Source organism: Xylaria bambusicola (assembly GCF_022495145.1).
Source record: "Xylaria bambusicola strain CBS 139988 unplaced genomic scaffold F5B22scaffold_40, whole genome shotgun sequence".
NCBI lineage: Eukaryota > Fungi > Ascomycota > Sordariomycetes > Xylariales > Xylariaceae > Xylaria > Xylaria bambusicola.
In genome coordinates this window covers 82,921-105,542 of record NW_025953593.1, presented here as the reverse complement: position 1 = coordinate 105,542, position 22,622 = coordinate 82,921, and the positions used below count along the sequence as shown (strand labels likewise).

General features: G+C 49.4%; 7 protein-coding genes across 7 annotated transcripts; 2 read left to right on the top strand and 5 right to left on the bottom strand.

Moving 5' to 3' along the window:
* Positions 1-26: 26 nt before the first annotated feature.
* On the bottom strand, positions 27-3,170 carry F5B22DRAFT_617365 (Adenylosuccinate synthetase). The gene is made up of 17 exons (XM_047975625.1): positions 3,110-3,170; positions 3,024-3,040; positions 2,956-2,969; positions 2,809-2,865; positions 2,727-2,734; positions 2,632-2,648; positions 2,447-2,547; positions 2,270-2,372; positions 1,869-2,215; positions 1,735-1,762; positions 1,637-1,678; positions 1,501-1,528; positions 1,322-1,394; positions 1,139-1,256; positions 1,055-1,082; positions 867-1,007; positions 27-796 (listed from the first exon to the last, which is right to left on the bottom strand). The coding sequence occupies exons 1-17, from the start codon at positions 3,122-3,124 to the stop codon at positions 704-706; spliced, it is 1,230 nt and encodes a 409-aa protein (XP_047828248.1). The 5' UTR covers positions 3,125-3,170; the 3' UTR covers positions 27-703.
* Positions 3,171-3,487: 317 nt separating this feature from the next.
* Positions 3,488-4,929, bottom strand: F5B22DRAFT_617355 (uncharacterized protein). Its single transcript, XM_047975624.1, has one exon. The coding sequence runs from the start codon at positions 4,571-4,573 to the stop codon at positions 3,650-3,652; it is 924 nt and encodes a 307-aa protein (XP_047828247.1). The 5' UTR covers positions 4,574-4,929; the 3' UTR covers positions 3,488-3,649.
* Positions 4,930-4,948: 19 nt separating this feature from the next.
* On the top strand, positions 4,949-6,582 carry F5B22DRAFT_358721 (nucleolar protein,Nop52-domain-containing protein). Its single transcript, XM_047971047.1, has 2 exons — positions 4,949-5,343; positions 5,414-6,582. The coding sequence occupies exons 1-2, from the start codon at positions 5,292-5,294 to the stop codon at positions 6,169-6,171; spliced, it is 810 nt and encodes a 269-aa protein (XP_047828246.1). The 5' UTR covers positions 4,949-5,291; the 3' UTR covers positions 6,172-6,582.
* F5B22DRAFT_358690 (sphingoid long chain base kinase-like protein) lies at positions 6,392-8,740 on the bottom strand. Its single transcript, XM_047971046.1, has 3 exons — positions 8,156-8,740; positions 7,033-8,087; positions 6,392-6,956 (listed from the first exon to the last, which is right to left on the bottom strand). Exons 1-3 carry the CDS (start codon positions 8,283-8,285, stop codon positions 6,612-6,614), a joined length of 1,530 nt encoding a protein of 509 aa, XP_047828245.1. The 5' UTR covers positions 8,286-8,740; the 3' UTR covers positions 6,392-6,611.
* A 167-nt stretch (positions 8,741-8,907) lies between these two features.
* On the bottom strand, positions 8,908-10,392 carry F5B22DRAFT_358511 (thioesterase-like superfamily-domain-containing protein). The gene is made up of 2 exons (XM_047971044.1): positions 10,059-10,392; positions 8,908-9,958 (listed from the first exon to the last, which is right to left on the bottom strand). The coding sequence occupies exons 1-2, from the start codon at positions 10,150-10,152 to the stop codon at positions 9,096-9,098; spliced, it is 957 nt and encodes a 318-aa protein (XP_047828244.1). The 5' UTR covers positions 10,153-10,392; the 3' UTR covers positions 8,908-9,095.
* A 635-nt stretch (positions 10,393-11,027) lies between these two features.
* On the bottom strand, positions 11,028-18,291 carry F5B22DRAFT_649115 (transcription factor/nuclear export subunit protein 2-domain-containing protein; the record flags this gene model as incomplete). The annotated part of the gene is made up of 3 exons (XM_047979127.1): positions 11,028-13,449; positions 13,516-13,619; positions 13,669-18,291. 3 exons carry the CDS (start codon positions 18,289-18,291, stop codon positions 11,028-11,030), a joined length of 7,149 nt encoding a protein of 2,382 aa, XP_047828243.1.
* A 1,156-nt stretch (positions 18,292-19,447) lies between these two features.
* On the top strand, positions 19,448-21,817 carry F5B22DRAFT_617346 (homoserine O-acetyltransferase). Its single transcript, XM_047975623.1, has 3 exons — positions 19,448-19,868; positions 19,963-20,353; positions 20,409-21,817. Exons 1-3 carry the CDS (start codon positions 19,823-19,825, stop codon positions 21,433-21,435), a joined length of 1,464 nt encoding a protein of 487 aa, XP_047828242.1. The 5' UTR covers positions 19,448-19,822; the 3' UTR covers positions 21,436-21,817.
* The last annotated feature ends 805 nt before the right edge of the window (positions 21,818-22,622 follow it).

Below are 22,622 nucleotides of genomic sequence, written 5' to 3'. Positions count from 1 at the left end.
GATGAGAATTCCCCGTTTTCGCACATGAGGCTAATTGGATACGCGTGCGATGGTTTAAAGGTTGTTGCTATGGTGGTGTTTTCCCGTGATCGGCAGAAGAGGAGGCGCATTGCACTGCAGAACATTTCAAATTATGCTAGACAGAGTGGACAAAGTCTGATCGATAGGCGCTTCCACAATGACACTTACTGTAGTATCGTGCAAGACGCGCATGCCGTAGGCAGCAGGATCTGATCGGATTGCTGATCTTATGTGTCGTCGGTATCTACAGTACATTAGGCAGCGGATGATCCGACAGACCAGAAGATCTAGGAACGGCTGCCCTAGTGATAAAAGGGCTAATTCGCAGAGCCATATCCCCGCCTATATCTGTCAAGTTAACCTCGAACCCCAGCTAGTTATAACGACAACCCTTGGGAACTTATGTATGCTTGCGTTCTGCTGTCCATCGGCATCCTACGCCCGTATGACCACGGCGTGCATGTTGCAACCCGTTGTGTAACATCACATCACGGTCCCGACACCACTTTGTCCCAGGCCGGACCTCCTGTTAAGGTCGGCTCCGAGATAAGAGCTACTATGCAGACTATTCTTTACATAACTTATGGCTCTAGGTATCCTTCGAATCTGCGGGGGCCGGTCAAGGCATGACACGGGTACAGGGTTAGATAGTGACCGGGGTCGGGCGACTGATCATGTCGTCTCAGTTGGGGCCTGTGCCAATCCGGGCAATTGAGACACCACAATGCTCCTCAATAAACTTAACGTAGGCTTGTGCCTGCTGCGGCAAGCTCTCCTTCAAGGTATCATTAGCTCGACGCGCAAACTAGCTGCACTCATAGCGGACCAAATCGATGTGAGCTTACAAACGTGTTTATGCCCTTGATCGGCTGCTGCCATCCCTTCATTTCATGGTACACTACCTCACACCTCTCTAGGATACTGGGGTCGGCTGGATAGTTTTCGATCTGATCTCCTGTCTCCGGATCTTTGTATGCTATAGCAAGCTAGAGCATTATTAGCATGGATGTATCTCCAGGGCTCCATGACATACTTTGATGACAGGGAACTTGTCAAGGATGCTGAAGGAGTTGGTCAATGATCCACCCTACTGCCATCAATAAGGTGAGGTACGCACTCGAGCTTGGAAAGATTGAGGCACGTGTAATGATTGACAGCTGTCGAGTACTTCAAGGCGACGAGATCGATCCATCCACATCGGCGCTTCCTTCCCGTGCTAGTATCCCACTCTTGACCTACAGTACGTATGGACTAGCGCATTAGCATGGAGATTTCCTGGTCAATGGAGGTCTAGGTGTACCTATTGTCTGCATATCGATGCCAATATCGCTGTGGTCCTCTGTTTTAAATATCCCCCCATCAAGTCGTGTAGTCTAAGCTTAGAGTGAGTGGCCGGTCTAACAATCTCGTCGGTTGACGACACATATCATAGCTGCTCTGTGCTGCTGATCGAGCGAAGAGGGGTGTGGCGAGACATACATAAGCCTCAGCAACACCGATTATCTGACTATTTGCTTTAGTTAGTAAATTGAACAGCGAGCTGTGGTAAGTGGCTATAAGAGATACATAGGTAGGAGGAATCTTGACAATTTGCCATTCGATTGTGGGAACTCACTCGATCTTCTTAGGGTGAATAGCAAGCCCCGTGAATATACCCCTTAGCATACAGTCATGAGCACACAGCATTAGTACGTGTTTGGAAGGCTGGCATACCCCAGGCTTGTATTGCTACTTATGACATCTTTTTCCATGCACAGTTAGTAATTCTTAGCGGAAGAGAGTAGGATCGAAAGGGTTATAGCAAGACTCGCGACTATGAATCTTTCAACCTGATGTAATACACTTACAAGGAAATGCGCCGTAGTTCATATCGAACATCAAGGCACTGTGGCCTTCTACGAGGAACTTGGTGTTAAAGTCCTGCATGTTCTGAACGAGATGGACGGCATCGACGCAGAATCCAGCCAACTTTGGCCTGTACTCTCGGAAGCGCTGAATCTCGCCCTCGGGGTCATACTGGAGTGCATGCCCGAACCGCTCTCCGTAGAGATTCGCGAGCTTTCTCAGCTTTGTTTCAAAGGCTTCTTGGTCAAATATCTCGTAGAGACGAATGCCATTTCTCATAGTCGCTGTACTATCATGTTGCCACGGGATAAATGAATCGGGGGTTTCTAGAGCTCTCACAGCGGCGTAACTAGAAAGTCCACTTAGTATCGTACGGAGAGCGATATAAGCAGGCTATCCTCACAGATCTAGATCAATCTGACACCGGTCAGATATGAGTATGCGTTCTTGTACACTTGGTATGCTTCTAGCCTCGAACGTTTCCAGTTCCTTGAAGAACGTAGGAACTTCAAGCCATTAGCTATCGCTATCACATAATCTACACGATCACTGGAAGCGATGCAGATTTGTTCAGACGTACTGTGTAAGACGACACCAGAGCCGATGAGGTTCATGCAGGTTGGGTTCATGAGGCCAGATGGGAGCAGATGGGAAACCAGATCAACGCCATCAGTAGTTTTCCTATATATTGAGAATTTAGTCCAAGTAGGATCGTGCAGAAACTAAAGCAAAATTGACATGGAGGTAAACGCATAAACGACCTACGAATGCACAGCATCGTGCTGTTTAGAGCGACGACGTTAGCAAGCATTCGATGCAAGCACTACAGGTTAGGCCGAGGTTTGACAGGACAGACGTACTCCTCCCGCTGTTTCGATTCCCATGTTAGAACGTCCACGTCTGATGCACTGAGCTCGCGGAATGGCTAAGCTAATAACTCACCTGCCCGTGCGCAAAGCTGAAAGCGGCCCTCGTTGACCAATTTCTCGGCGAGTTTGTCTATGAGTGTAGTCAGTATGTACGGCATGGATTTCTCATAGGAATCAATGCTAGAACGAATGGGGATATGAAGCATTAATGAGTACTTACGTTTGCCCTCATTCCTGCGACCTGTGTTAGTTCCTATGGGAGCTGAACGTAAGTCGTGTGTAGCTCACCCCCACTGCGCGCCTAACTGTGGATGCCGCAGATGTCAGTGTTTCGGGTCGACTGAAGTTGGACTGTATATTTGTAAGAGCCTTACAATGATTGTGGCCATGATATAAATAAAAGAAAGCTTTCAGTTTTTATGGTGAGCCTTGATGCGAGGATGAAAGCATGAACGTCTCCGGCCACCATGAGGGGTTATGATTAAGCTAGCTACCTGCTCTGTCATCGGTTGGTACATTAAATTGGGGACAAATTCATGAGACTTCAACACACTGAGAATAGCAACATAATACCTATAGCAACTTTTGTAATGTTACATATGTATAACACCAGATCACGATTGCTTGTCTCTTGCATAGACAGCATGTATAGATAGTTCTGGGGTCTGCGAGCTCCCGCTAGATATATCAACCCATTATTATTGCACCCACTTACTGCATGTAGGTCAGTCACCTGTATGTGCAGAAATTCACTAGGGATTTCAGAAGACGAAAGCTTACTGAGAGGTATTGTATTTTACCGGCGAATATATGTTTATACCTCCTTGTTTACCAGACTAAACTAAGCCATTAGACTCTTGGGGCGGCCGTCTATCACATCAATGGTGAATTGGGGGAGTCTATGGACAACTGCTCTAAGAATCAGACTTGAAAGTGACCCAAACCTGAAACATCTGCAGAGGGTTCCCGTCTTTCTCCCAATCCATATCAGAGAGAGTGATGATATCATTAGCCTCAGGCCCCTCATTTCGAATGCGCGCAAACATCTTCGCCTTGACCTCCACAGCAGCGATCTTATCCTTCCACTGTGGCTGTCCGCACACCTCGCGCCAGAGCGTCTCCCAGCTCTCTCCACTGTGAAAGCACATGTGCCGCTTACCGCGAAAGAGGTGCTGAGGGCCCGCAACGTCGCGGCTACCGGCGTGGGTGCCGAGCACGAGCACAGGCGCGCCCGTGTCCTTCCTTAGGAGCCGCAGACAGCGGTCGACAATGCGCCTGTGCTCTTCGAGGTCGAAGAGGTGGAACACGGCCGAGATGTTCAGGATTGTGACCCTGTCATCGAGAGATGCAAGCTGATCTCCCGTAAGGTCTCCCCTGTCCGCGAAGACATTTCCGGGGCATAGGAAGTGATCTCGTGGAAGCTTATCCCCGTCCCTAAACAGCTCGAAGCCGAGCTCGATGAACTTTGGTTCAATGTCGCTGGCCCAGAGCCGGTGGGGTGGTACACCATCTGCAGCCAGCTTACGCAACTCTTGCCCAAGGCAGCATCCGCAGTCGAGGAAGAGAGGTTCTGGTTTTCCGGGAGTAAGGGGTTGGCAAAGGGGACCCAGTACGTGTTCTTTGTAGGCCTCATGGCGAGCGAGGTCTAGATCCAAGAACCGGAAAGTGCCCATACAAGGGTATGGGTGCTGGGCGTATCCGGCATCGCGGAGCTTCGTGATATGGGAGACCTGGTCATGTTCAGGGATACCAGAGTAGGAGCTTAAGAGCTCTGACATGGCTTTGGGCACATGATGTAATGTCTTGGAGTATCGCGGACTCTCAGCAGGCGCCTGCATTGTTTGTACAATCTACTAATTGTTGGTAAGAAATGGGTACGCCAACAAAATTGATCTTCTTAATACTGAAATTAACAACCTTTTGTTGAGGGTCTATTTCATCTACATCGCCAGGCTTAAATAGCTTATGACGCCGCGTTACTATGTAACTGGAGAGCCCACATCGGTTCCGAAACGGCTATAGACAGGCTTATTATGATTGGGGGCTGCATCGTAGCGATTGCCGGCAGGGGACAATAGCAAAAGTAACCTTGGTCAAGCACTTGGATTTTAATTGTAAGACGGCTATAAACACCGAGTCTTTGCTATGACCGTGAAGGGAATAAACTTGCTGCCTACCTAGGACTTAGAATACATTGGAGAGGATGGGAATAACATAACACAGCGCGGGCTGAGTGGGTTCAACTCTCTGGACCTCTTATCGATAGGTGGCGGGGCCTAATTTTTATTTTCCGCCGGGATGCATGTCGAGATAGCGGCAGGTACCGTAGTTCGTGGTTACCGAATTTGCGATGCCTCAGGAAGCAAGTTGAATTGGCCAGTACTAAACTTCCACGGCTGTATTCAGATATTTACCTTTTTTTCTTCCTTTTTTTCTATTCTTCACGACCTACCTGCTTAATCACGCCCAAGATAATTTATACATATCTCTCGCAACCTACCTAAGTGTACAGCGACCAATCCTCAGAGCCAAACATTGTGAACCACCCTGCCCAGCATGGCAGCCCACGAGGCCAACATGCCGTTTATACGGAACCTCGCATCTAGCGGTTCGTAATTGTTGCCTCCAAGCACCATTCAACCTCCATCTAAACTAACACCACTCGCTCACGACACCAGATCGCAAAACCCGCACCTCAGCCCTCGAAAGCCTGCGCACATTCGTCTCCGCGGCCGCCACATCCTCCCGCCTGACACACCTCGACAATCTGAAGCTATGGAAGGGCCTCTACTACAGTCTCTGGATGTGCGACCGGCCGATCCCTCAACAGAACCTCTGCGCCGAGCTAGCCGGTCTGATCAGCGTGCTGCCCGATGAGGCTGTAGGACCGTGGCTCGCCGCGTTCTGGGAGACCGTCGGCCGCGAGTGGACAGGGATCGACGTGTATCGGCTGGAGAAATTCATGCTCCTTGTCCGCCGGATGCTGGGCGCTAGTCTTGCGTGGGTGTGCGAGGTCTTGCCCAACGAGACAATTACAGGAGAGACGAAGAAGAGTCGCCGGAGTCGTGCGAGGATAGACGTGCTGCTCAGAAATCTCGCTAGCTGGCCCTTTGAGACCGAAGACAACCTCTCAAAAGTGCCGGTGGGGCTACGACTTCACGTGCTCGACATCTGGGTTGACGAGGCGGAGAAGCTAGGTCTGCTGGACGCCGAAAAGACAGGCGAGCCGGGACGTCAGTTCTTAGATAGGCTGGGGCTGCTTGTTGAGGCGCAGACGAGATCTACGTGTAAACCCGTGCGCCTCCGTGCTAAGGAGATGCTGGCAGATGATCGCTTGCCGTGGAATGTGGACGACGCGGGAGGCGACGACGAGGTGGGCAAGTCAGCCAAGGACAGTTCCGGCGATAAGGATAGCTGGGATGGCTTTGATGACTAATTTGGAAGACAAAGACGGAGAAAAGCCTGATCTACGAAGAAAATATGTTGGGGTACGTGTAGTGAACAGAGCATGGTGATGGGCTGATCCTTGGAGTTTCGGCGTTGGCACGGATATATCCTCATGCGGATTCTTGTAGTTATCTCTACATTGCGTTACTACCTTTAGCCATTTGTGTATCAAACAAGTACATTGGACAGTCGTCGCCCGAAGTAAAGTCCCTGTTGCGACGCGACTATACTTCGCTAACACTTGAAATGGCAAATACTCGCAAAACTCCCGTGGTAGTCCAATTGTCGATAGACTATTCCTCTAGCTCCTAATCCTCCGTCCGCTGTGATTAAGTTTGTTCTCTATGGGGTATCTTTATCTCGCTAGTTGCCTTCAATCCTCAGTCTATTAATATGGTATATGGTAAAGAAATAAAATGAGATATACGCCTAAGCATCTCTCCATTTGGGAGGCCCGAAAGATTCATACCGTCCACTTTTGGACAGCACCGTGCCAAGGCCGGGGTGGATCTCAACTTGAAAGGGTGCAAAAGGAATACGTTCGCCATCAATACTGATGTAGCCGTCAGTCTGGTTACGCGGGGTGAAACGGTAGGCGACAATTTTGCGGTATGAAAGGAGTTTCTTGTCGAAGAACGACTCGTTCTCGACAGAAGTCATGAGATCTATGTATTTAAGTATCGGTATGTCTCCATCGTTGGTGACAAGGTCCATTAGTCCGTCATTGATACATGCGGCGGGGAAAAAGTTGGCACTTGGAGCCACCCATGCCATCTGGTATGAAAGTTAGTAAGTATAATGTGTGTCTCCTTTACTGACTTGGCGATGTAGTTGCAGGAGTAAAACTCACATTTCCGCAGTAGAAGTTGCCTAGTTTATCATGCGAGGCCACCTGCCAATCTTCAGGTAGCTGGTCGTTGACTGTGCCGAAGCGTAATGGTGGCAACCCTTCTGCTGCATCTGGCCTCGAGACACTAGATAGCGAGGGCTCATCGTTGTTTTTCCCCTCTTCGTCGCTCTGGATCCGTTTGTAGTGAGCCTTGATCTCATCCTTATTCTCAAGCTCAACCTTCACGGCGATATCGCAAGGATACACCTTCTTGCTGAAAATGCGCTGGGCTACACCTAGGTCGAAGCGTTTCGCGCCCAGCCACCGCATGTTCTCAGTTCCAAGATCGGCTTCCGCGATGATACCAACCGATTGACTCAAGAAGCTTAACATCCGTCGATCGCCCTGGGTGACAGTCATTAAATCCATAGGAGTTCGAACACCTTTTACTACAGCCAAAGCCGAAGCCCCCGCGGCATTTGAACCGTTTAGGTTGCAGCTCATGGCATTGCCACTACCACAAGGGATATGTGCGATGGCAACCTTTTGCAGGGCACTGCGTGCGTCAGGCCGTTTACCGAAGCCGTTGAAAGCCTCGTAAGCAAGCCCGTCACCGGAGCAGATCACCACGACATCGTAGGCGTCGATGTCTAGAGCCTCGCAGATATCTATTCCTTCGCCGCTGCGTGACGTAGTAATCACATCCAGAGTCATCCGAGCTGCTTCGAAAATGGGCTTGACATCGTTTTCCCATAAGCGAGTTGCACCCCCAGGACCAGCATGAGGGTTTATAAGGACCTTGGCGCGTCGCTGACGTGGAACTTGGCTATAGACACGATTGAGGAGGCCCGCGATAAAAGGCTGTGTCTTGAATATTGGTACACTGTCGAGAGAGTACTTAAGCCTCGCGTGGTGGACATTTCCCTTGGATTTCTCGGCGGCGTAATCGATGACAAGTTGCTCGTTTTCGGCAGAGATCCAGAGGACATTGTAGTACGGTATGGTCATGGCGACCGTTGGTTTAGTGATAGGAACACCGCAGAACCTAGTTTCACGGCGGTCGGGACTGCCTCCATCTAACAAATCGGTAATTAATTAGTCTAAGGCGTACGACAGAATCAGGGGTATTACGCTTCAGACAAACCTTCGTAGATATTTAGTCCGTCTAGGCGTAGAGTCAGGAAGATGGTGCCCACCGTCAAAGTGGTAGACTCTGATCCTTCTGGACCAGAGGCTGGGTCTGCGGCTGCAGAGGCCGCATGCGATTCAGACATATTATTATTATTGTTGTTTTTGTTTTTGTAAAACAGCCCAAGAACGAGTGAATTGAATTAAGTGAATCTGCTGAAATTGAAAAACGAGTGACTGGTGAAAGGAGAATAAATGATCACAGACTGAAGAGAAGAATATTGGAGCTAGGACAGCAATATCCAGAAATTGAGAGTCTCGAGGTAGCTCCGTCCGTATTGTATCCGTTAAGGCTGACGCGCCGAGCTAGGCAAGTACTACCTAAGGTTAGTTACAATCAGGTTAGTCAGATACATAGCGAGACGTTTCGTTCTGCAGGGGCTTGACGATTAGTATTCAGACTCGGGGAGTTGTCAATCTTGCATTCCAAGACTTGATTCTCAGGCCTTATTTTTACTAGTAGACTTATCCCTAATATGATAACTAGCTTCGGTAGAGCTATGCTTAATCACCATCTAGGTACATGTCCTTTTTCACAGGCGAGACAGGTAAGGACGAATTCGCTGCCAAGATCTCCTCCACTCCGGGGTCCACGGGTCCCGTCACAACGGGGCCGAAGCTGTGGACCCAGGGTCTGCCAAGGTTTGGATAAATTGCGAGCCTGCAAAACAAGGATGCCAAATCACTGGCTACATCGTAGTAGTTAATATTGAGGCACCCAGTTTACCTAATAACGATGAATCGAGTCCTAAAAGTTTAGATGTCTACCTCAAGAAACGAACCCGTGCAGTAGCCGGTGAGACTGGTATCTAGGTGTGTATTAAAAGGGATAGAAAAGTCTGTCTAAAATATCTAGTCTAGAGACAGTACAGTGATCACGATGCTATCTACATCTTCTATATCTTACTACTACTCCCACCCGTCACACGCTTCGCTGTATTCCGAGTGCCGTCTAGAACCATGGCAACATGATGGCTAAGCGCAACAATATCGCCGCTCTGATCAAAGACCACCACCTCGTAGTCATACCTCCCGTTCTTGATGTGCTTCGTCTGGACGCGCACATGCAGCCACTCGACGCCCTCCGGCGGCAACGTCTTCTTGATGTCTAGATTCAGCGTCAACGTCGGAAACCACAACCAAGGCTGGCTGTCACCGTCTTTCTGCTTAGGTGGCTCCTTTCCTCCCGTCTCCTGCTGTTTAACCAAGCCTTCGATCAACTGCGGCCACATGTCCGAGACAAACCCAAGGCCCTCCGAAGTGAAGCGCTCGCCGGATTCGAGCCGTATCCACTCATCGACGAGGTTGGGCCGCGCCTGTCCACCCCGCGGAACGTGCATACGGACGCGATTGACGGCCTTCCGTAATTTTGGGTGCGGCAGATTCTTTAGCACAACCCAATTCTCGTCTTCGCCCTGTGTAGCTAGTTTTGTGAAATTTACAGGCGGCGAAGGGAGAGGCGGATCTGGCGACCACCCCGTGCGTAACGTAAGACCCGCCTCAGTATCCATATTCGTGTTTGTCAAGTACGCGACGACCTCCTCGCGTCCGTCCTGTGTCAACGAGATATGAATTGTTGACGTCTGCTGGCCCAGCTTCATATCCCTAACTGCGAAGGTGGCAGATCCCGCGTGTGTACGCCGTAGGAACTCCGCGTGTAATGTGATGGTGTGAGGCTGGTTCTGCTTAGCCAAGGTTGTGCTGAAATGCGCCGATGCGACGCGCAACAACGTTGCCGTCACCACACCACCATGCGTTACTGTGCAATTTCTTTAGTAGCTGAAACGTTTTATTGTTTTGATCGAAAATTGGGACTGCTGTTGTTGTTATTGTTGCTGCCAGAGTGTGTAGTGACTGACCTGAGCCGATGCACCATTCTGAAGGGAAGTGAGCTTCGTAGGCGTGTGGACCTGTAGCTTTTACAGCCGTAGCTTCGGCAAATGTGGGCGCCATTATCTCTCAAGAGGTATTTTCAGATACTCGTAAGTCGTCCTCGTCCGATAAATGATGATACACGAGAGTCGTGCATCATGAGTGAAGCGTATTGTCCTCAAGACACGACATCCTAACACATGCCAGGGTGGGGGCTTAGTCTAGGCTAACTGACATTCAGCAGCTTAAGCCGAGGTAACTTTCGAGCCTGGCCTCCCGTAGCTATGCAAGTCTTGAGGAAACATGAAGCAGGTTACGCATTTCATCATCGGCACTAGTAATCCAAGTCTCTCTGCTCGTGATCTACGACTCGGGTTCTTTTTGTTTTTACTCTCTTCTGAGAGACTTTGCGAGTTTAGGCATCCCTGATTTAGCTCGAAATCCCCTCCCGGTTGTGTTAGTTGAACAACACAACTAGCAGCAAACTAAACGTCATGAAATATACGCTGTTTTTCTTCCATTTTTCTATATTTACAGTTTTTTTGTCAAGGTTATTAAGATTTAGATTATTAAGATATGATGTGATTGAGGACATAAATGGTACGTCTTGCTCAATCGCGTGGTATAATGCAAAGTGTTCAAAGTGGAAAAACCTGTAGGGCGGCGCCGGCGCTGTGCTTTGTAAATGCAAATGGGCGTCAAGTTTGATTGTTCTGGTTTGCCCAAATTCCACTCTTTTCTATACGTATGTAGCCGAGGGTTCGACATTGTGCAAAGTGTCTGATAATCTGCCAATTCCCATCTTGAGGAACTCAAAAGGAACAAAAACGCCAGGCGAATGAATGATTACCGGTGTGATAATACACGCCCAAGAAAAAAGAGGAAGAATTTCTTGGGTCAAATCAACATTTTCCTTCAAGAATGCTCGGCGTAGAGGACTTCTAGCAATTTCATCGCTACCGTCTCTGTCGCTTTTCAATCGGCCCCCCAAACTCTTCGCTCCGGCGTTTTCTATTTCGGTGGTCTTCGTTACCACTGCGCAGCTCTCGATGGCCCTCTGCACGAGGAACACCGCCGCGCCCGCCCCCACCACGCCCAATGTCATCATGTCTACCATTCCCTCCATCTCCTCGGTGACGTAGTTCCCGCGGCCCATCGCGCCCATTACCTATAATATCTCCACGGACCGGCAACACCTCCCGACCTGTGTTCTGTTCTCGTCCAGATCTACGTATAGACTCCTTCTCCCCTTCTCTTCCGTGGCCAGATCCACCACCAGACTTGCGATCTCTGTAATCTCGATGGTCCTTTGATCTATGGTCTCTTTCGGAACTCCGCTCTCGACTGCTCCTTCGTTGAGAGCGGGAAGATCGCTCACTCCCATCATGCTCCCTGCGGCCGCGTTCATGGTCGCTTCGACTCGGACGCTCCTTCAGGGGGAAGGGATCAGCTCGCTCTGAGACAGGAGTAGATACTGGCGAAGCACCTGTGAGAACTTGGGCATCTGAGCCTGCTAAACTAGTTCTTGAGCCCTTAGAGCGAACGTTCGGCCCCCCCTGCAGAATACTATTAATGCCTGATAACTGCCTGCGACTGTTACGAGAGCGATCGGCAGCTGTTGCCGGCCCAGTTGGTGCCGACATTTGATTATTCTCAGCTCCGGCGGGCTTTGACAGATTGGGCGGAGGTGGCCTGTGACCTGGTGCACTAGCAAGTGGAAGTCGGTCTGTTTGTAATGGAGGAAGGGATCGACTTCCCTGGTGCGGACCTCCAGGAGCTGAGGATTGTGGAGCTATCTGAGCTATGCGGTCCGGGTGAACGGGTGCCGGAGCTGGCATTGGAGGCGCATATGCCGATTGTGATGGTGATGGGTTTCCACCCATACTAGAATTTAGAGCTCTTAATCGATCTGGGTGCATTCCTGGTAATGCTGCTGCGGATCCGGCACCTGGTGAACTTGAGATAGGGACTTGTTGCATTCCATTCTGGTTGCGACGTTGTCTAGACGACGAAGGCCCAGTAGGAGGATGATGTCTTTCGGGCGATGGTGGCCGGTGGACAGGCTCAGGACGTGCTTGTGGGATGTTCACGGGGCCACGAGCCATAGTACGGCCGCGTCCCCGAGGGCCGTCCGGCGGATTACCCACGTCATTGGTTGAGGGAATTGAGCTGAGACGACCATATTCGGGATCCTGCATGTTCAGTCTACCATGTTCTGGCTCGCCCCGAGTCGAAGATGTCTGACCAGAAAGGGCAGATGTATCTCGAGACCGATCAGCCTCGTGATCCCCAGTTCGACCGCCCCTTGTTGGTGTCCCTTGCGGCTCGTTTCGCTGGTCACGACTCTGAGTATGATGATCACTACGGTGCGCACGACGGTCGTCTCGTGCCAGCTCACCACCATAAGTGTCAGAACGGTCTCCCCGTCTCGGCGAAACAACTCGCGAAGAGTTACGGTCTCGACTGTCCTCTCGATTGTGCCGGCTGTCGTTTAGTAATGGAGCCCGGGCTGGTTTCATTGCTGGGGAACGATCGTCAGATCGTTCAGCATTAATAAGCCGAGCGCGTTCAGGGTTGACTGTTGGTCCTGGAAGTTCGGGCTGGGAAGGTGGTGCCATTGGTATTGCAGGAACGGGTACGTCTCGTGTATCTCTGCCAGCGTCGCTGCTTCGTAATAGATTCGCACCTGAGGGTACTCTGTCTTTCGCCTGATGAAGGTCACGATCTTGAGGACCAGATTCCATGTGCCGCGTTGAGTCTGAGCGGTGCGGTGGTCGGTCTCTTTCTGATCTATGAGATTCACGAGCCTGCGATTCCGGTAATCGACGATCAGGCGTCTGATATTCCCGAGGTCTAGGCGGTCGAGAATCGTCAGATAACCTATTAGATCTCGAATCACGTAGATCCCGATTGTCCCTTGGGCCAACATCCCGTGTTTCTCTAGTTTCTCTAGGATCTCGGTGTTCCCTTGCCTCACGATGATCCTTGACTTCCCTGTGGTCCCGAAGGTGTGTTGTCTTTATTGTGCCGAATTGGTCGTGAGTAAAGTGGGCTGGAAATGGTACTTCTGGTCGGCTTGGAAGCCCATGCATTCCACCCGGCATTGAGGCAAAGCTCAATGGGCGTCCAGATTCTGCTCGTCCACTAGGTGCTGTAGCAGAAGCGGGTGCTACACCTGGAGTCGAGGATCTACTGGGGATGTGCTTCGGATCTCCTTTTTGAGGTCCAGGAACCGGGCCTTGACGCTGTGGTGGCGGTGGTCGTGTGGCAGTTGTATCCTTTGGGATGGCGCCAGTTGACTGAGAGACTAATAAGATATTTCCGTCCTTCACTTCGCCATCTTCTTCATCGGCATTAGGCTTCGTTCGTGTCGCCGCACTATTAAAATGTGAGAAAATGCTTGACAATTCCAGCTAGCGATTTTGTTTCAACGTTTGGACCGACCTTGTAACTTGAGACTTGAATTCTGGAGCATTTGGCCTGAGACCTGATTGTTGAGACGACTTGCTGGCTTCGAAACCCTTCCTATCGTCGACTGCATCGCCGCTCTTATCTCAGTTAGATACAAATCACCTTGTTGTTCTTGGGGCGACTTACAGTATTGGGTCGAAATTCCTGAACCATCACCCACTTTGTTGAGCGTTTTTTGAGCGCAGAGATTGCAGTATTTGCAGTTACCGCCAAATCCACCCGATGGCCCTGACCATCATCATTGTCAGACTTAGTAGCAGCTTCACGTTCAGCTATTCTAGCAAGGCTCGTATTCAGCTGTCGACCCATAAAATCTACTGAAGGGAAGTATTCCAGTCCATATTTGAGCACCGTGATCGCATTTCGAATATGCATCCACTCGGTGTCACCGAGGCAGGCTTTGAGAGCTGCAAACAAATTTCGATGCCATGTCCAAAGCAGGTCGCGGAATTCGTCATGTGCCATGAACGTAAGTGGCTTTCCACTCTCATCTAAAGTCGTCGCAAAACCGAGTCTGCCGTGCCCAATTGCTTCTTTCTCATATACTTCCTTCTTCGTGTGCCAGACAGACAGCTCTCCGAGTGTAAGCTTGATAAAACGACCTAGAAATTCGGCTTCCCGGACCGTACAACCGAATATCATTGATCGTAGCCTATTCACGTTGAAAAGACGGTTGTAGAGACTTGATAATTTGAAATGTGAAACACGGTTGAAATGTAAGAATCTGATGATCCGGTGGCAAAAATCGGCATCTCCAGGTGACAACAGTGTCCGCGGGAGCAAACATTCCTCGATGAGAGTGTCGGCTATTGAATCGGATTTGGCAGAAGAGTTGAACCATATCGGACTCTGCTTAATGAGCAGGAGCTTCGTTTTCGTTACGCGTTCTTTGCAGATGCTTGCTTCGTCGGGTACCTCTTTAGAAAGACGTTCAATGGCGGCCATTTTTGCCTCTTTCCGGTTCGCACCATTACGACTCATATCGCTCCGATCCCTTTTAAGTTCATCACGCTCTTTGTCTAGTTTTGAAAACTCAGCCTTATAGCTATCTATCGGGACGTCAAGATCACCAGTTTGTAGGGCCCAGAACAGAACGAAAAACTCTGGACTGATCTTCTTCCATGTGTTCTGTGGAAGCAAAGGCTTCACTGCTTCAATGATGGGGTTGAGAACATCCAGGAACCGGTCTGAAGATTGACCCGAGACAGTCAGAGGTGGCAGGTGCTCGGAGGAGCCCTCAGTCGCCTCTGTGCCATCTATCGCCATGGCTTCTGAGGACTTGTCGGCGACATTAGGCACGGCAGAGCTATCATTACCATCCATCGGAGTATCACCCTCAACATCTACCGTTTGTTTGACAGGCATTTTATCGCCCGGACCCGTCAGATAGTACGTGAGGCTGGCTCGACCAATGAGAAACGCGAGGTTTGCCTCGAGTCCGAGATCTGTCATGAGAGATGGTATACTGGGTACACGTGCATCGAATTCCTCCGCGGATAGATTGTGCCGCAACAACTCCATATACTGCACAAGAGCTTGTTGAGAGTCGTCAACCACCGTCGCCAGGTATTTGATGTGCGCTTCGTCTTCGGGTAGCTGATAAATAGCAGATTGCCGATATTGCGCCATGTTGATTAGCAGCTGTGAAGCCATGTTTGTCTGAAGTAATGCCTTCATTAACCGAGAAGCACTTTTCTCAGACTCATAGCGCTTATCGCCTAGTCCGGTAAGGGTTTGACGTCGAAGAAGTTCACCACCACTGAGAGCAGACAGTTGGCTATCGGTAAAGTCAACGTCTGGGACGATTCCAGCCATAGAGGTGATTAATTCTCGGAGGATTACCAAGTCCGTAGAATTGCCGTGAGCCACCTGTTCATTCACGTACTGGATAACCGGCGTGGGATCCACGTTCTCATATCGTCGGAACACTTTGCCGGAGAATTTAGACAGTGCTTGTAGCCACCTGCTTGTAAGGAGGATGGAAGTCTCCTGTGTCCGGCTTCTTTGTTTGCCCCCCAATGAGCTGAGTAGGGACCAAACCAATACATCGTACCCCAACTCCGTAAAGTATTTCGTGCATTCAACAAAAGCTGTGATCAGGTTGGTATAAGCTTCTATCTGATCCAACGCGACCTTGCATACCACACCCGGGGATGATAGCGCAATCTTGGCAAGCTTTTTTGCAGACATAGGAATATTTTCAAGTGATAATCTTTTAAGTGTTGCAAGAGTATCCGACCTGGCAGTTTTAAAGGCTTGCTTCATAGCTTCCAGTCGTGATATTGACCCTTCATAGCATTCTGCATATATATTGTATCGCACTTGTGTTGGGTAATACTTGAGGAGGTCCCAGACCGCAGCTACAGCATCGACATTGGCATTCGTGAGACAAAGTGACGGCACCAAAGTCCGACGAAGCAAATCTTGCCAGCGGGAAACGTTGTGAGAGGACTTGTCATGGCTTAAGCTCATCACACCGATGCTTGCGATTTTCTTGACAAGAGTAGGATCTCTGCCAATGTTTACGCCGGAAATGTTGAGGAAGGTGTGGCATAGCGTGAAAACATCGTCGACTGTTTGACAGATGGGTACGTTATCAGACCATTCGTCGAGATAGAATCGATAAAGCGTCCCTTTACTGGTACCGTCTGCGTGTGGCCATCTTAAAACTTTGATAGGTGAACCCTCTACTAATCGAAGGTTACCCTTTGGCATACTGCCTTGGTCTATGGCTATGTCTGGTTTCACCATGACCGTAGCAGTGGAGATCATGTTGTTGGGCCGAGAAGCTTCGTAAACTTTGTTGATCGAACAGAGTAAGATGCGGTTGATCGCAGGATAAATTTCGTCTGGGTATGCTTCAGGAAGCCAAGGAAATCGGCCGATGATAAAAAGCGCTTCTGGGATTGCGCCAACGACGAAGAGATGCGAAACAAGATCTGCCTTTTGAGCCTCCTTGGGCTCCGGAAGGCTGGTTTCGTCCTCCTGAGCTTGACCAGCCGTTTCTTGGGCCTTGTCGTCAATTTTCATAGCGCTGGACTCGCGTACCTTGGAAGTGGTCGGGAGCGTGTCATCTGTCAACGCCCCAGCCATTAGTAGCGCGTTCGGGATATTTCCTTCCCTAGCACTCCTCTCTTTCTCGGCAAGTTCGTCCTCCCGACGACTCCGAAGAGCATCCATATCTTCATCTGCAGGCCACAAGTGTGTATATAAGTCGGCCAAAGATATAAACCCAATTTTAATGAGGAACGCTGCGAGATAATACAGATTGGCTGGCAATGTTTCCCCCTTGTCTCTCGCATCAGAGGTATAAAAGCGGAACTTGAAGCCAAGCAGTTGAGCGGCAACTCTGTTCCCACAAGGCGGGAGCGTTCTGGTGGCCTTCATCCACGCAAGTGCCGGGCCATAACTTGGATCTGATTCCGATATACTGTCCTGTAAGCGTTGAAGTTCGTCAGCTTCGATTCGCCTACCCCCTAGCTCAAAGAAGGCATCAAGATGGATTTCTCGGGCTCTTTCCCAAAAAGCCATATCTCTCTTATGGGTCTGATCTTCTAGCTTGGCTCGCAGGACTTCCGTGTTGACATCTTCGTTCTGAGGCAATGCCCACATTGGCAACCCCCCAGCAAGCAATCTTTCTGCATGTTCAACTTGGTTGCGCGGCCACCATGAGCTTATGCGGAGGAGTCTAGTGAAAAAAATGAGATTTCTAAGCATGGTTGCAGAGAAAACATCGATGACTACGTCAAGGACGCGGCCAACATCCAAGTCAAATGTCCCTATCAAAGCTTTGATACGTTCCCAGCTTGCTTGAACGAGGACGAAGTCGTGATGCCCCTGAGACTGGTACGGTGTTCGGTATAATTCTGCGGCAAGTTTCGAATACCCTTCCGTTTCTTCTCTTAATAGGTTGTAGTTCGCTTGACGATAGAGCTGGTTGGTCGCATACTTGATCCCGAGCTTGACGAAGTTATCCCGTATCAGGCCAAGTTGTTGTAAAGCTGGTGCATCAAGTACTTCCCGCACAAGCTGTGGGGACAATTCAGTCGCAGCGATGAAGTCTCGAAGATTGAAGGTAGATGCTGTGTCATTCGAGTCAATGAAAATAGAAATAGTATCTAGAAAGAGCGTCTGAGCATCAAGAGTGAAGCTGACACCGAGGTCGGTTTCGGCTGGGGGCCCAAGAATCTGCTTCATGCAGCTGCCGGCATCAGTCGGCGTCAGGCATTTTTCCAGTACAGCGCGTGTGAACTCTTGCGAGATGGTAGAAATCTCTTCGAGATCTTCGTCGCTTCTTGATGTAATTCCATGATCGATGACTTCTTGACGCCCGCCTTGCTGCCATGTTGATAAACGGGCTTCGGTCAGGACAACGTAGTTATAATTTGCCGAAGTGGGTATCCGGGGTTGTTGGGTAGGCTGGTACACGATGGCTGAGGGTATGTGCGTCAGAGGGGGGGCGGGCTGAGCGGAGTGAAGTGCAGCTTGTGAGGATGAACTGGAGGGTCGAGCAACAGCCGGTGAAGCGGGCGCTCGATGATTAGCTCCAGCCCCAGCTTGAGGTCCTGAAGAGTCGCGACGATCGTGATTCCGCCTAGTATTCCTCCCACCACCAGGGCCCCGACGATGCTGGGACCCATCTTGGTAATCTCTATCGTGCTGAGCCAACCCAGTATCCGAGGGACGATGAGGCGCGGCTCGGTTGCCTGCCTCGGAGGCCCTGTCGTTGCGCTTCCGTTTTGGAGGCATGTTGAATGTGAATTAGAGACTATATGAAAACGTTGGTCATCTGGAAGAATCAAAACTCTAGGCTGGAATAATGCCGGCGTATAAAATGCGCAAAACGATCGAGAAACAGAGCGCGCATCGGGTAAGGGCTCACTTCGGTTTAACGAGGTCTTATCGATAGACGGTCGGATAGAATATGTGACCTGAAATATGTCGTTTCCAGGTGGCTTTATCGATGTGATGAAGAGATTCGGAACTGTTGGACTGTGGGAAATGAGGAGAGGGCCGGGGTTGAGTAACAGTCTTGAACAAACGAAAGAATGAACGACTGCATGTAGGTGTGTGCATAAGGAGCGAGTAGAACAAAGGAAGCGGGAGTGGGCTGGCTCTTAATGGTCTGCCAGCGACCATCGCTCTTTCCAACATACAACCATCCACGTGCACGGCAGCTTCAACGGGAGGTGAAGGGAGGGATGCCGAAAGCGTTTGCAGAGTTGTGATTGCGTGGTTGTGCTGGCAGGCGATGGAATTCGCTTCCAAGCAGAAACTGTCGCGTGTTGAGGTTGAGCAAGCAAGGCTGGACTAGCCTGTAAACCGCGTTGGAAGAACCTGGTAACCTTGGCCAGATTTGGGGACCAAGCAAGCCGCCACTGCAGCCTCATGGAGCTTTGACCAAGAAAAGAGGGCGGCACCAGATGCCTGCATAAGTATCTCCTATGTATGTACTCCGTAGGTACCTACCTACATAGGTACTTAGGTATTACACTACGGGCGTGTATGCACTAACCCTAGATGGGTACCTTTGAGCTCTATCAAGGTTGAATGCATATATAGATGTAGCTAGTAGGTACCTACTATATACTTACTTAGGTAGCATCTATGGATAGGTACTTGGAATAATTACTGTACTTGGTAGGTACGATACCTTATCTACTACTACCTAAGGTACTGTCTAGTACTGGCACCTACGAAGCATGTATTATGACTCACTCCAATTGGTGATGCGTATACATAGGTAGGTATAGATATGGGACATCATTCGTGGCTTGGTTCCAAGTCCCTAAGGTGCGTGCAATGAGGTAATAAGGTGTAGCTCTGGGGTGTGGCACTGGAGATAAGGAGCCGGTAACGGGCTCTTAACTCATTATGTAAGCCGAAATCTCTTGTTAGTGTTGGTTGGATGCTCCTTTCTCAGTAGTCATGGCTGGTGAGTAGAGTCATAACCACCTCCTAGTAGTAGTGAAACGTACATGGACGCGGATACTTAAAAGCGATTGTGTAATGTTGAAATTATCGGGATTCTAGGGGTTTGAACACTGCGCCATTGAACAGAAGCCGGGCTGTTTGTTCAAAGAACGAAGCACGTCTCGAAGCCCGAGAATACACCGTGCCATACCGCATTCACCTACGCCAAGTATTTATCTATCCTATATGAAGCCAGCAGTTCATGTCATAGAAACTGCTTCATTTCAGCTCTATAGCTTATCGCTGCAGCCCATCGCGAAAAGCTCCAGCGGCTAGATCACATCCTCATACTCTTTGCATCATTGTAATGGCCGCTCAAAACAGCAACCAAAATGGCTCTAAGCCAAAGTATAGTGAGTCCAGGAGATTCGTAGACCCCAAACCATAGTCCACCCCCTATCCGACATGAAGAATCATATTGAGCACAAATAACTCACTGTTCCAAAGCTAGGATCACGCAGCAACCGGAGAATCCCTTCGCATCTCTGATCCCGGAGCAGCAGATTGCCGTCATACCTAGCTTCACACTTGAATCAGGCGTTACGTTGCACAATGTGCCATTGGCCTACACAACGCGTGGGAAACTATCTGCCAATGCAGATAATGTCATGGTGATCTGCCACGCTCTGACTGGCTCGGCCGATGTGAGCGACTGGTGGGGGCCACTTATGGGCGGTCCTGGCCGTGTTTTTGACACGTCAAGATTTTTCATCGTGTGTATGAACAGCCTCGGCAGTCCGTACGGCACTGCGAGCCCAGTCACCGCTAAAGATGGAGATCCGGAAAAAGGAAATTACGGCCCTGAGTTTCCCCTGACCACCATTCGTGATGATGTTAAGTAAGTTCCTGTCATTCAAACCGAGTGTTAGAGAGTCCTGGTTAACATGACCTAGTCTACATAAACTACTTCTCGACGACTTAGGTGTGCGGCAGATAGCCGCGGTTATAGGTGGCTCTATGGGAGGTATGCTTGTTCTCGAATGGGCATACTTTGGCAAGGATTACGTCAGGTGCATTGTACCCATCGCGACCTCAAGTCAACATAGTGCATGGGGGATTAGCTGGGGTGAAGCTCAGCGTCAAAGCATATATGCCGATCCGAAATATGAGGATGGATACTATTCATTCTCAGACCCACCTGCCACTGGTTTAGGAGCTGCTCGAATGGCAGCTCTTCTTACATACCGAAGCCGGAACTCATTCGAGGCTCGATTTGGGCGAAACATCCCGAACCCAGCCAGACGCCAAACAATCCTTGAAACGCCGCCTCCAGCCACGCCATCCGAGGCTCATTTCCAGATTCACAACGATGGACATAAAACAAAGAGGCTCTCAGCTAATGCTAGCCGAACCAACACGCCCCAACCGTCTGATTCGAACGGTACTGGTGTCCGGTCCTTAGATCCACAGTTCTCAGGTCCCAAAACAGACAGCTTGACTGGAGGAGATTCTCTCCCTTCTTCGACATATTTTTCAGCCCAGTCTTATTTACGATACCAAGGAGAGAAGTTTGTGAAACGTTTTGATAGCAATTGTTACATTGCTATCACGAGGAAGCTCGACACACATGACGTTTCTCGGTATAGGGCTGAGAGCATAGGGGAAGCGCTAACCCTAATTGAGCAGCCGACGCTGGTTCTGGGAATTGAAAGCGATGGGCTTTTCACCTTTGCCGAGCAAGAAGAACTGGCAAAGCATATCAAGAATGCGAGGTTGGAGAAGATAGATAGCCAAGAAGGTCATGATGCGTTTCTGCTTCAATTTGAGCAGGTCAACAGATACACACTTGAGTTCTTGAACGAGCTGTTGCCAGACATCACGAGCAAAGGCGGCGACCATGTCGAGGCTGCAAGTGTTGGACAAATCCTGAAGTCCAGCACTTTCGGGGAAGCAGAGGTTGAGGACATAACTGCATGGTAATCTATTAGGACACTAACACGGTTTCGACGCATTATATGACGACAGAGAACTTCGGATAAGCTCAGTGATAGCATAGCCTCCTAGGTATCGATATTGCTGCTTGCTAAAGAGTGAAAGAAAAAGCCACATTCATCTCAACATTGTACATCGTAGCGCTTCTTGATTAATACCCTAGTATAGTGAGGCTGTTTTGACTGGTTTGATCCATACTGCCGTATATTGTACTGTATTGTCAAGTTACTTTTGCAGTTGTCCAATGGAACGGTATGTCTGGTTCTTCAGTTTCCAGAAGTTTTCCAAGAGTGCATGCATGCACAGATGGCTAAAGCAAATCAGGTGAGCGGGGCTTTCTCGGCTAACATACTCATAGAACCAAGTACCTGCCTTGTATTCATAATAATAATCAAAATTTCATATAACTGATGCACGTACTTCAACTTCTCTGTTGGTATCCGAGCTTTTCACAGCTTGAAGGGCGTTCGATCAATCCTACTGATTGGGGCGGTTTAAAATACTTGAATATGTATGAACTACATAAGGAGGTAGGTAGATACCGGTATGTATACATATGTAGGTAGGTAGTCAGTTAGTTCTTACCTATTTCATCCATGGGTGCCTTAGACACGTTTTGTAGTATGGAATTCTAATTGGATGTAGCTATGGAGATCTCAGCCTGCCTTAAAACTATGGCCCTTGCCCTGGTCAGCAGCTTCCAAATGCTTGTTGACTCTCAATTTCATACCTACGACTACTAAGAATATCCGCCCTAAATTGATCCAACTCCGCTTGCAAACCGAATATTCGGATCTGAATCCGGCTTGAGACTAGGTCTGTGCAGATCTGTGGTAAATAGGTACCTACCTACTTAAGAATATACACATACTACCTACCTATGATACTACTACTTAAGTATGTAGAAGTAGGTGGTGAAGGGTAGGCAACCCCTTAGGTACCATGTCATCTATGCACAAGGTAAGTACTCCCAGCAATGACAAAACGTGGCAGCTCAGCTTCTAGAATCGCTAGAAACGTTCCAAAATATTAGCGCCGAAGGCTTATGTTTTAGGTAATTATTCACCAATGCCTCCATGCGGCTACACCATTCCACCGTGAGTACTCCCGAAACTTTACCTAACGAATACCTCGGTGCTTTTTGCATGACCCCCACGGCTACTAGTTAGTTACTA

Bases quoted from the DNA above. Each gene is read 5' to 3' on its own strand.
- F5B22DRAFT_617365 (XM_047975625.1), bottom strand. The intron at 1,679-1,734 runs GTATGCCAGCCT...CTGTATGCTAAG, and splicing joins AGTAGCAATACAAGCCTGGG to GGGTATATTCACGGGGCTTG. The intron at 1,083-1,138 runs GTGCGTACCTCA...CAACTCCTTCAG, and splicing joins CTCAATCTTTCCAAGCTCGA to CATCCTTGACAAGTTCCCTG.
- F5B22DRAFT_358690 (XM_047971046.1), bottom strand. From the start codon at position 8,285: ATGTCTGAATCGCATGCGGCCTCTGCAGCCGCAGACCCAGCCTCTGGT. The intron at 8,088-8,155 runs GTTTGTCTGAAG...CCGATTTGTTAG, and splicing joins CGGACTAAATATCTACGAAG to ATGGAGGCAGTCCCGACCGC. The intron at 6,957-7,032 runs GTGAGTTTTACT...CTTTCATACCAG, and splicing joins GCAACTTCTACTGCGGAAAT to ATGGCATGGGTGGCTCCAAG.
- F5B22DRAFT_358511 (XM_047971044.1), bottom strand. From the start codon at position 10,152: ATGGCGCCCACATTTGCCGAAGCTACGGCTGTAAAAGCTACAGGTCCA. The intron at 9,959-10,058 runs GTCAGTCACTAC...GAAATTGCACAG, and splicing joins AGAATGGTGCATCGGCTCAG to TAACGCATGGTGGTGTGGTG.
- F5B22DRAFT_358721 (XM_047971047.1), top strand. From the start codon at position 5,292: ATGGCAGCCCACGAGGCCAACATGCCGTTTATACGGAACCTCGCATCT. The intron at 5,344-5,413 runs GTTCGTAATTGT...TCACGACACCAG, and splicing joins ACGGAACCTCGCATCTAGCG to ATCGCAAAACCCGCACCTCA.
- F5B22DRAFT_617346 (XM_047975623.1), top strand. From the start codon at position 19,823: ATGGCCGCTCAAAACAGCAACCAAAATGGCTCTAAGCCAAAGTATA. The intron at 19,869-19,962 runs GTGAGTCCAGGA...ACTGTTCCAAAG, and splicing joins TGGCTCTAAGCCAAAGTATA to CTAGGATCACGCAGCAACCG. The intron at 20,354-20,408 runs GTAAGTTCCTGT...AACATGACCTAG, and splicing joins ACCATTCGTGATGATGTTAA to TCTACATAAACTACTTCTCG.
- F5B22DRAFT_617355 (XM_047975624.1), bottom strand. From the start codon at position 4,573: ATGCAGGCGCCTGCTGAGAGTCCGCGATACTCCAAGACATTACATCAT.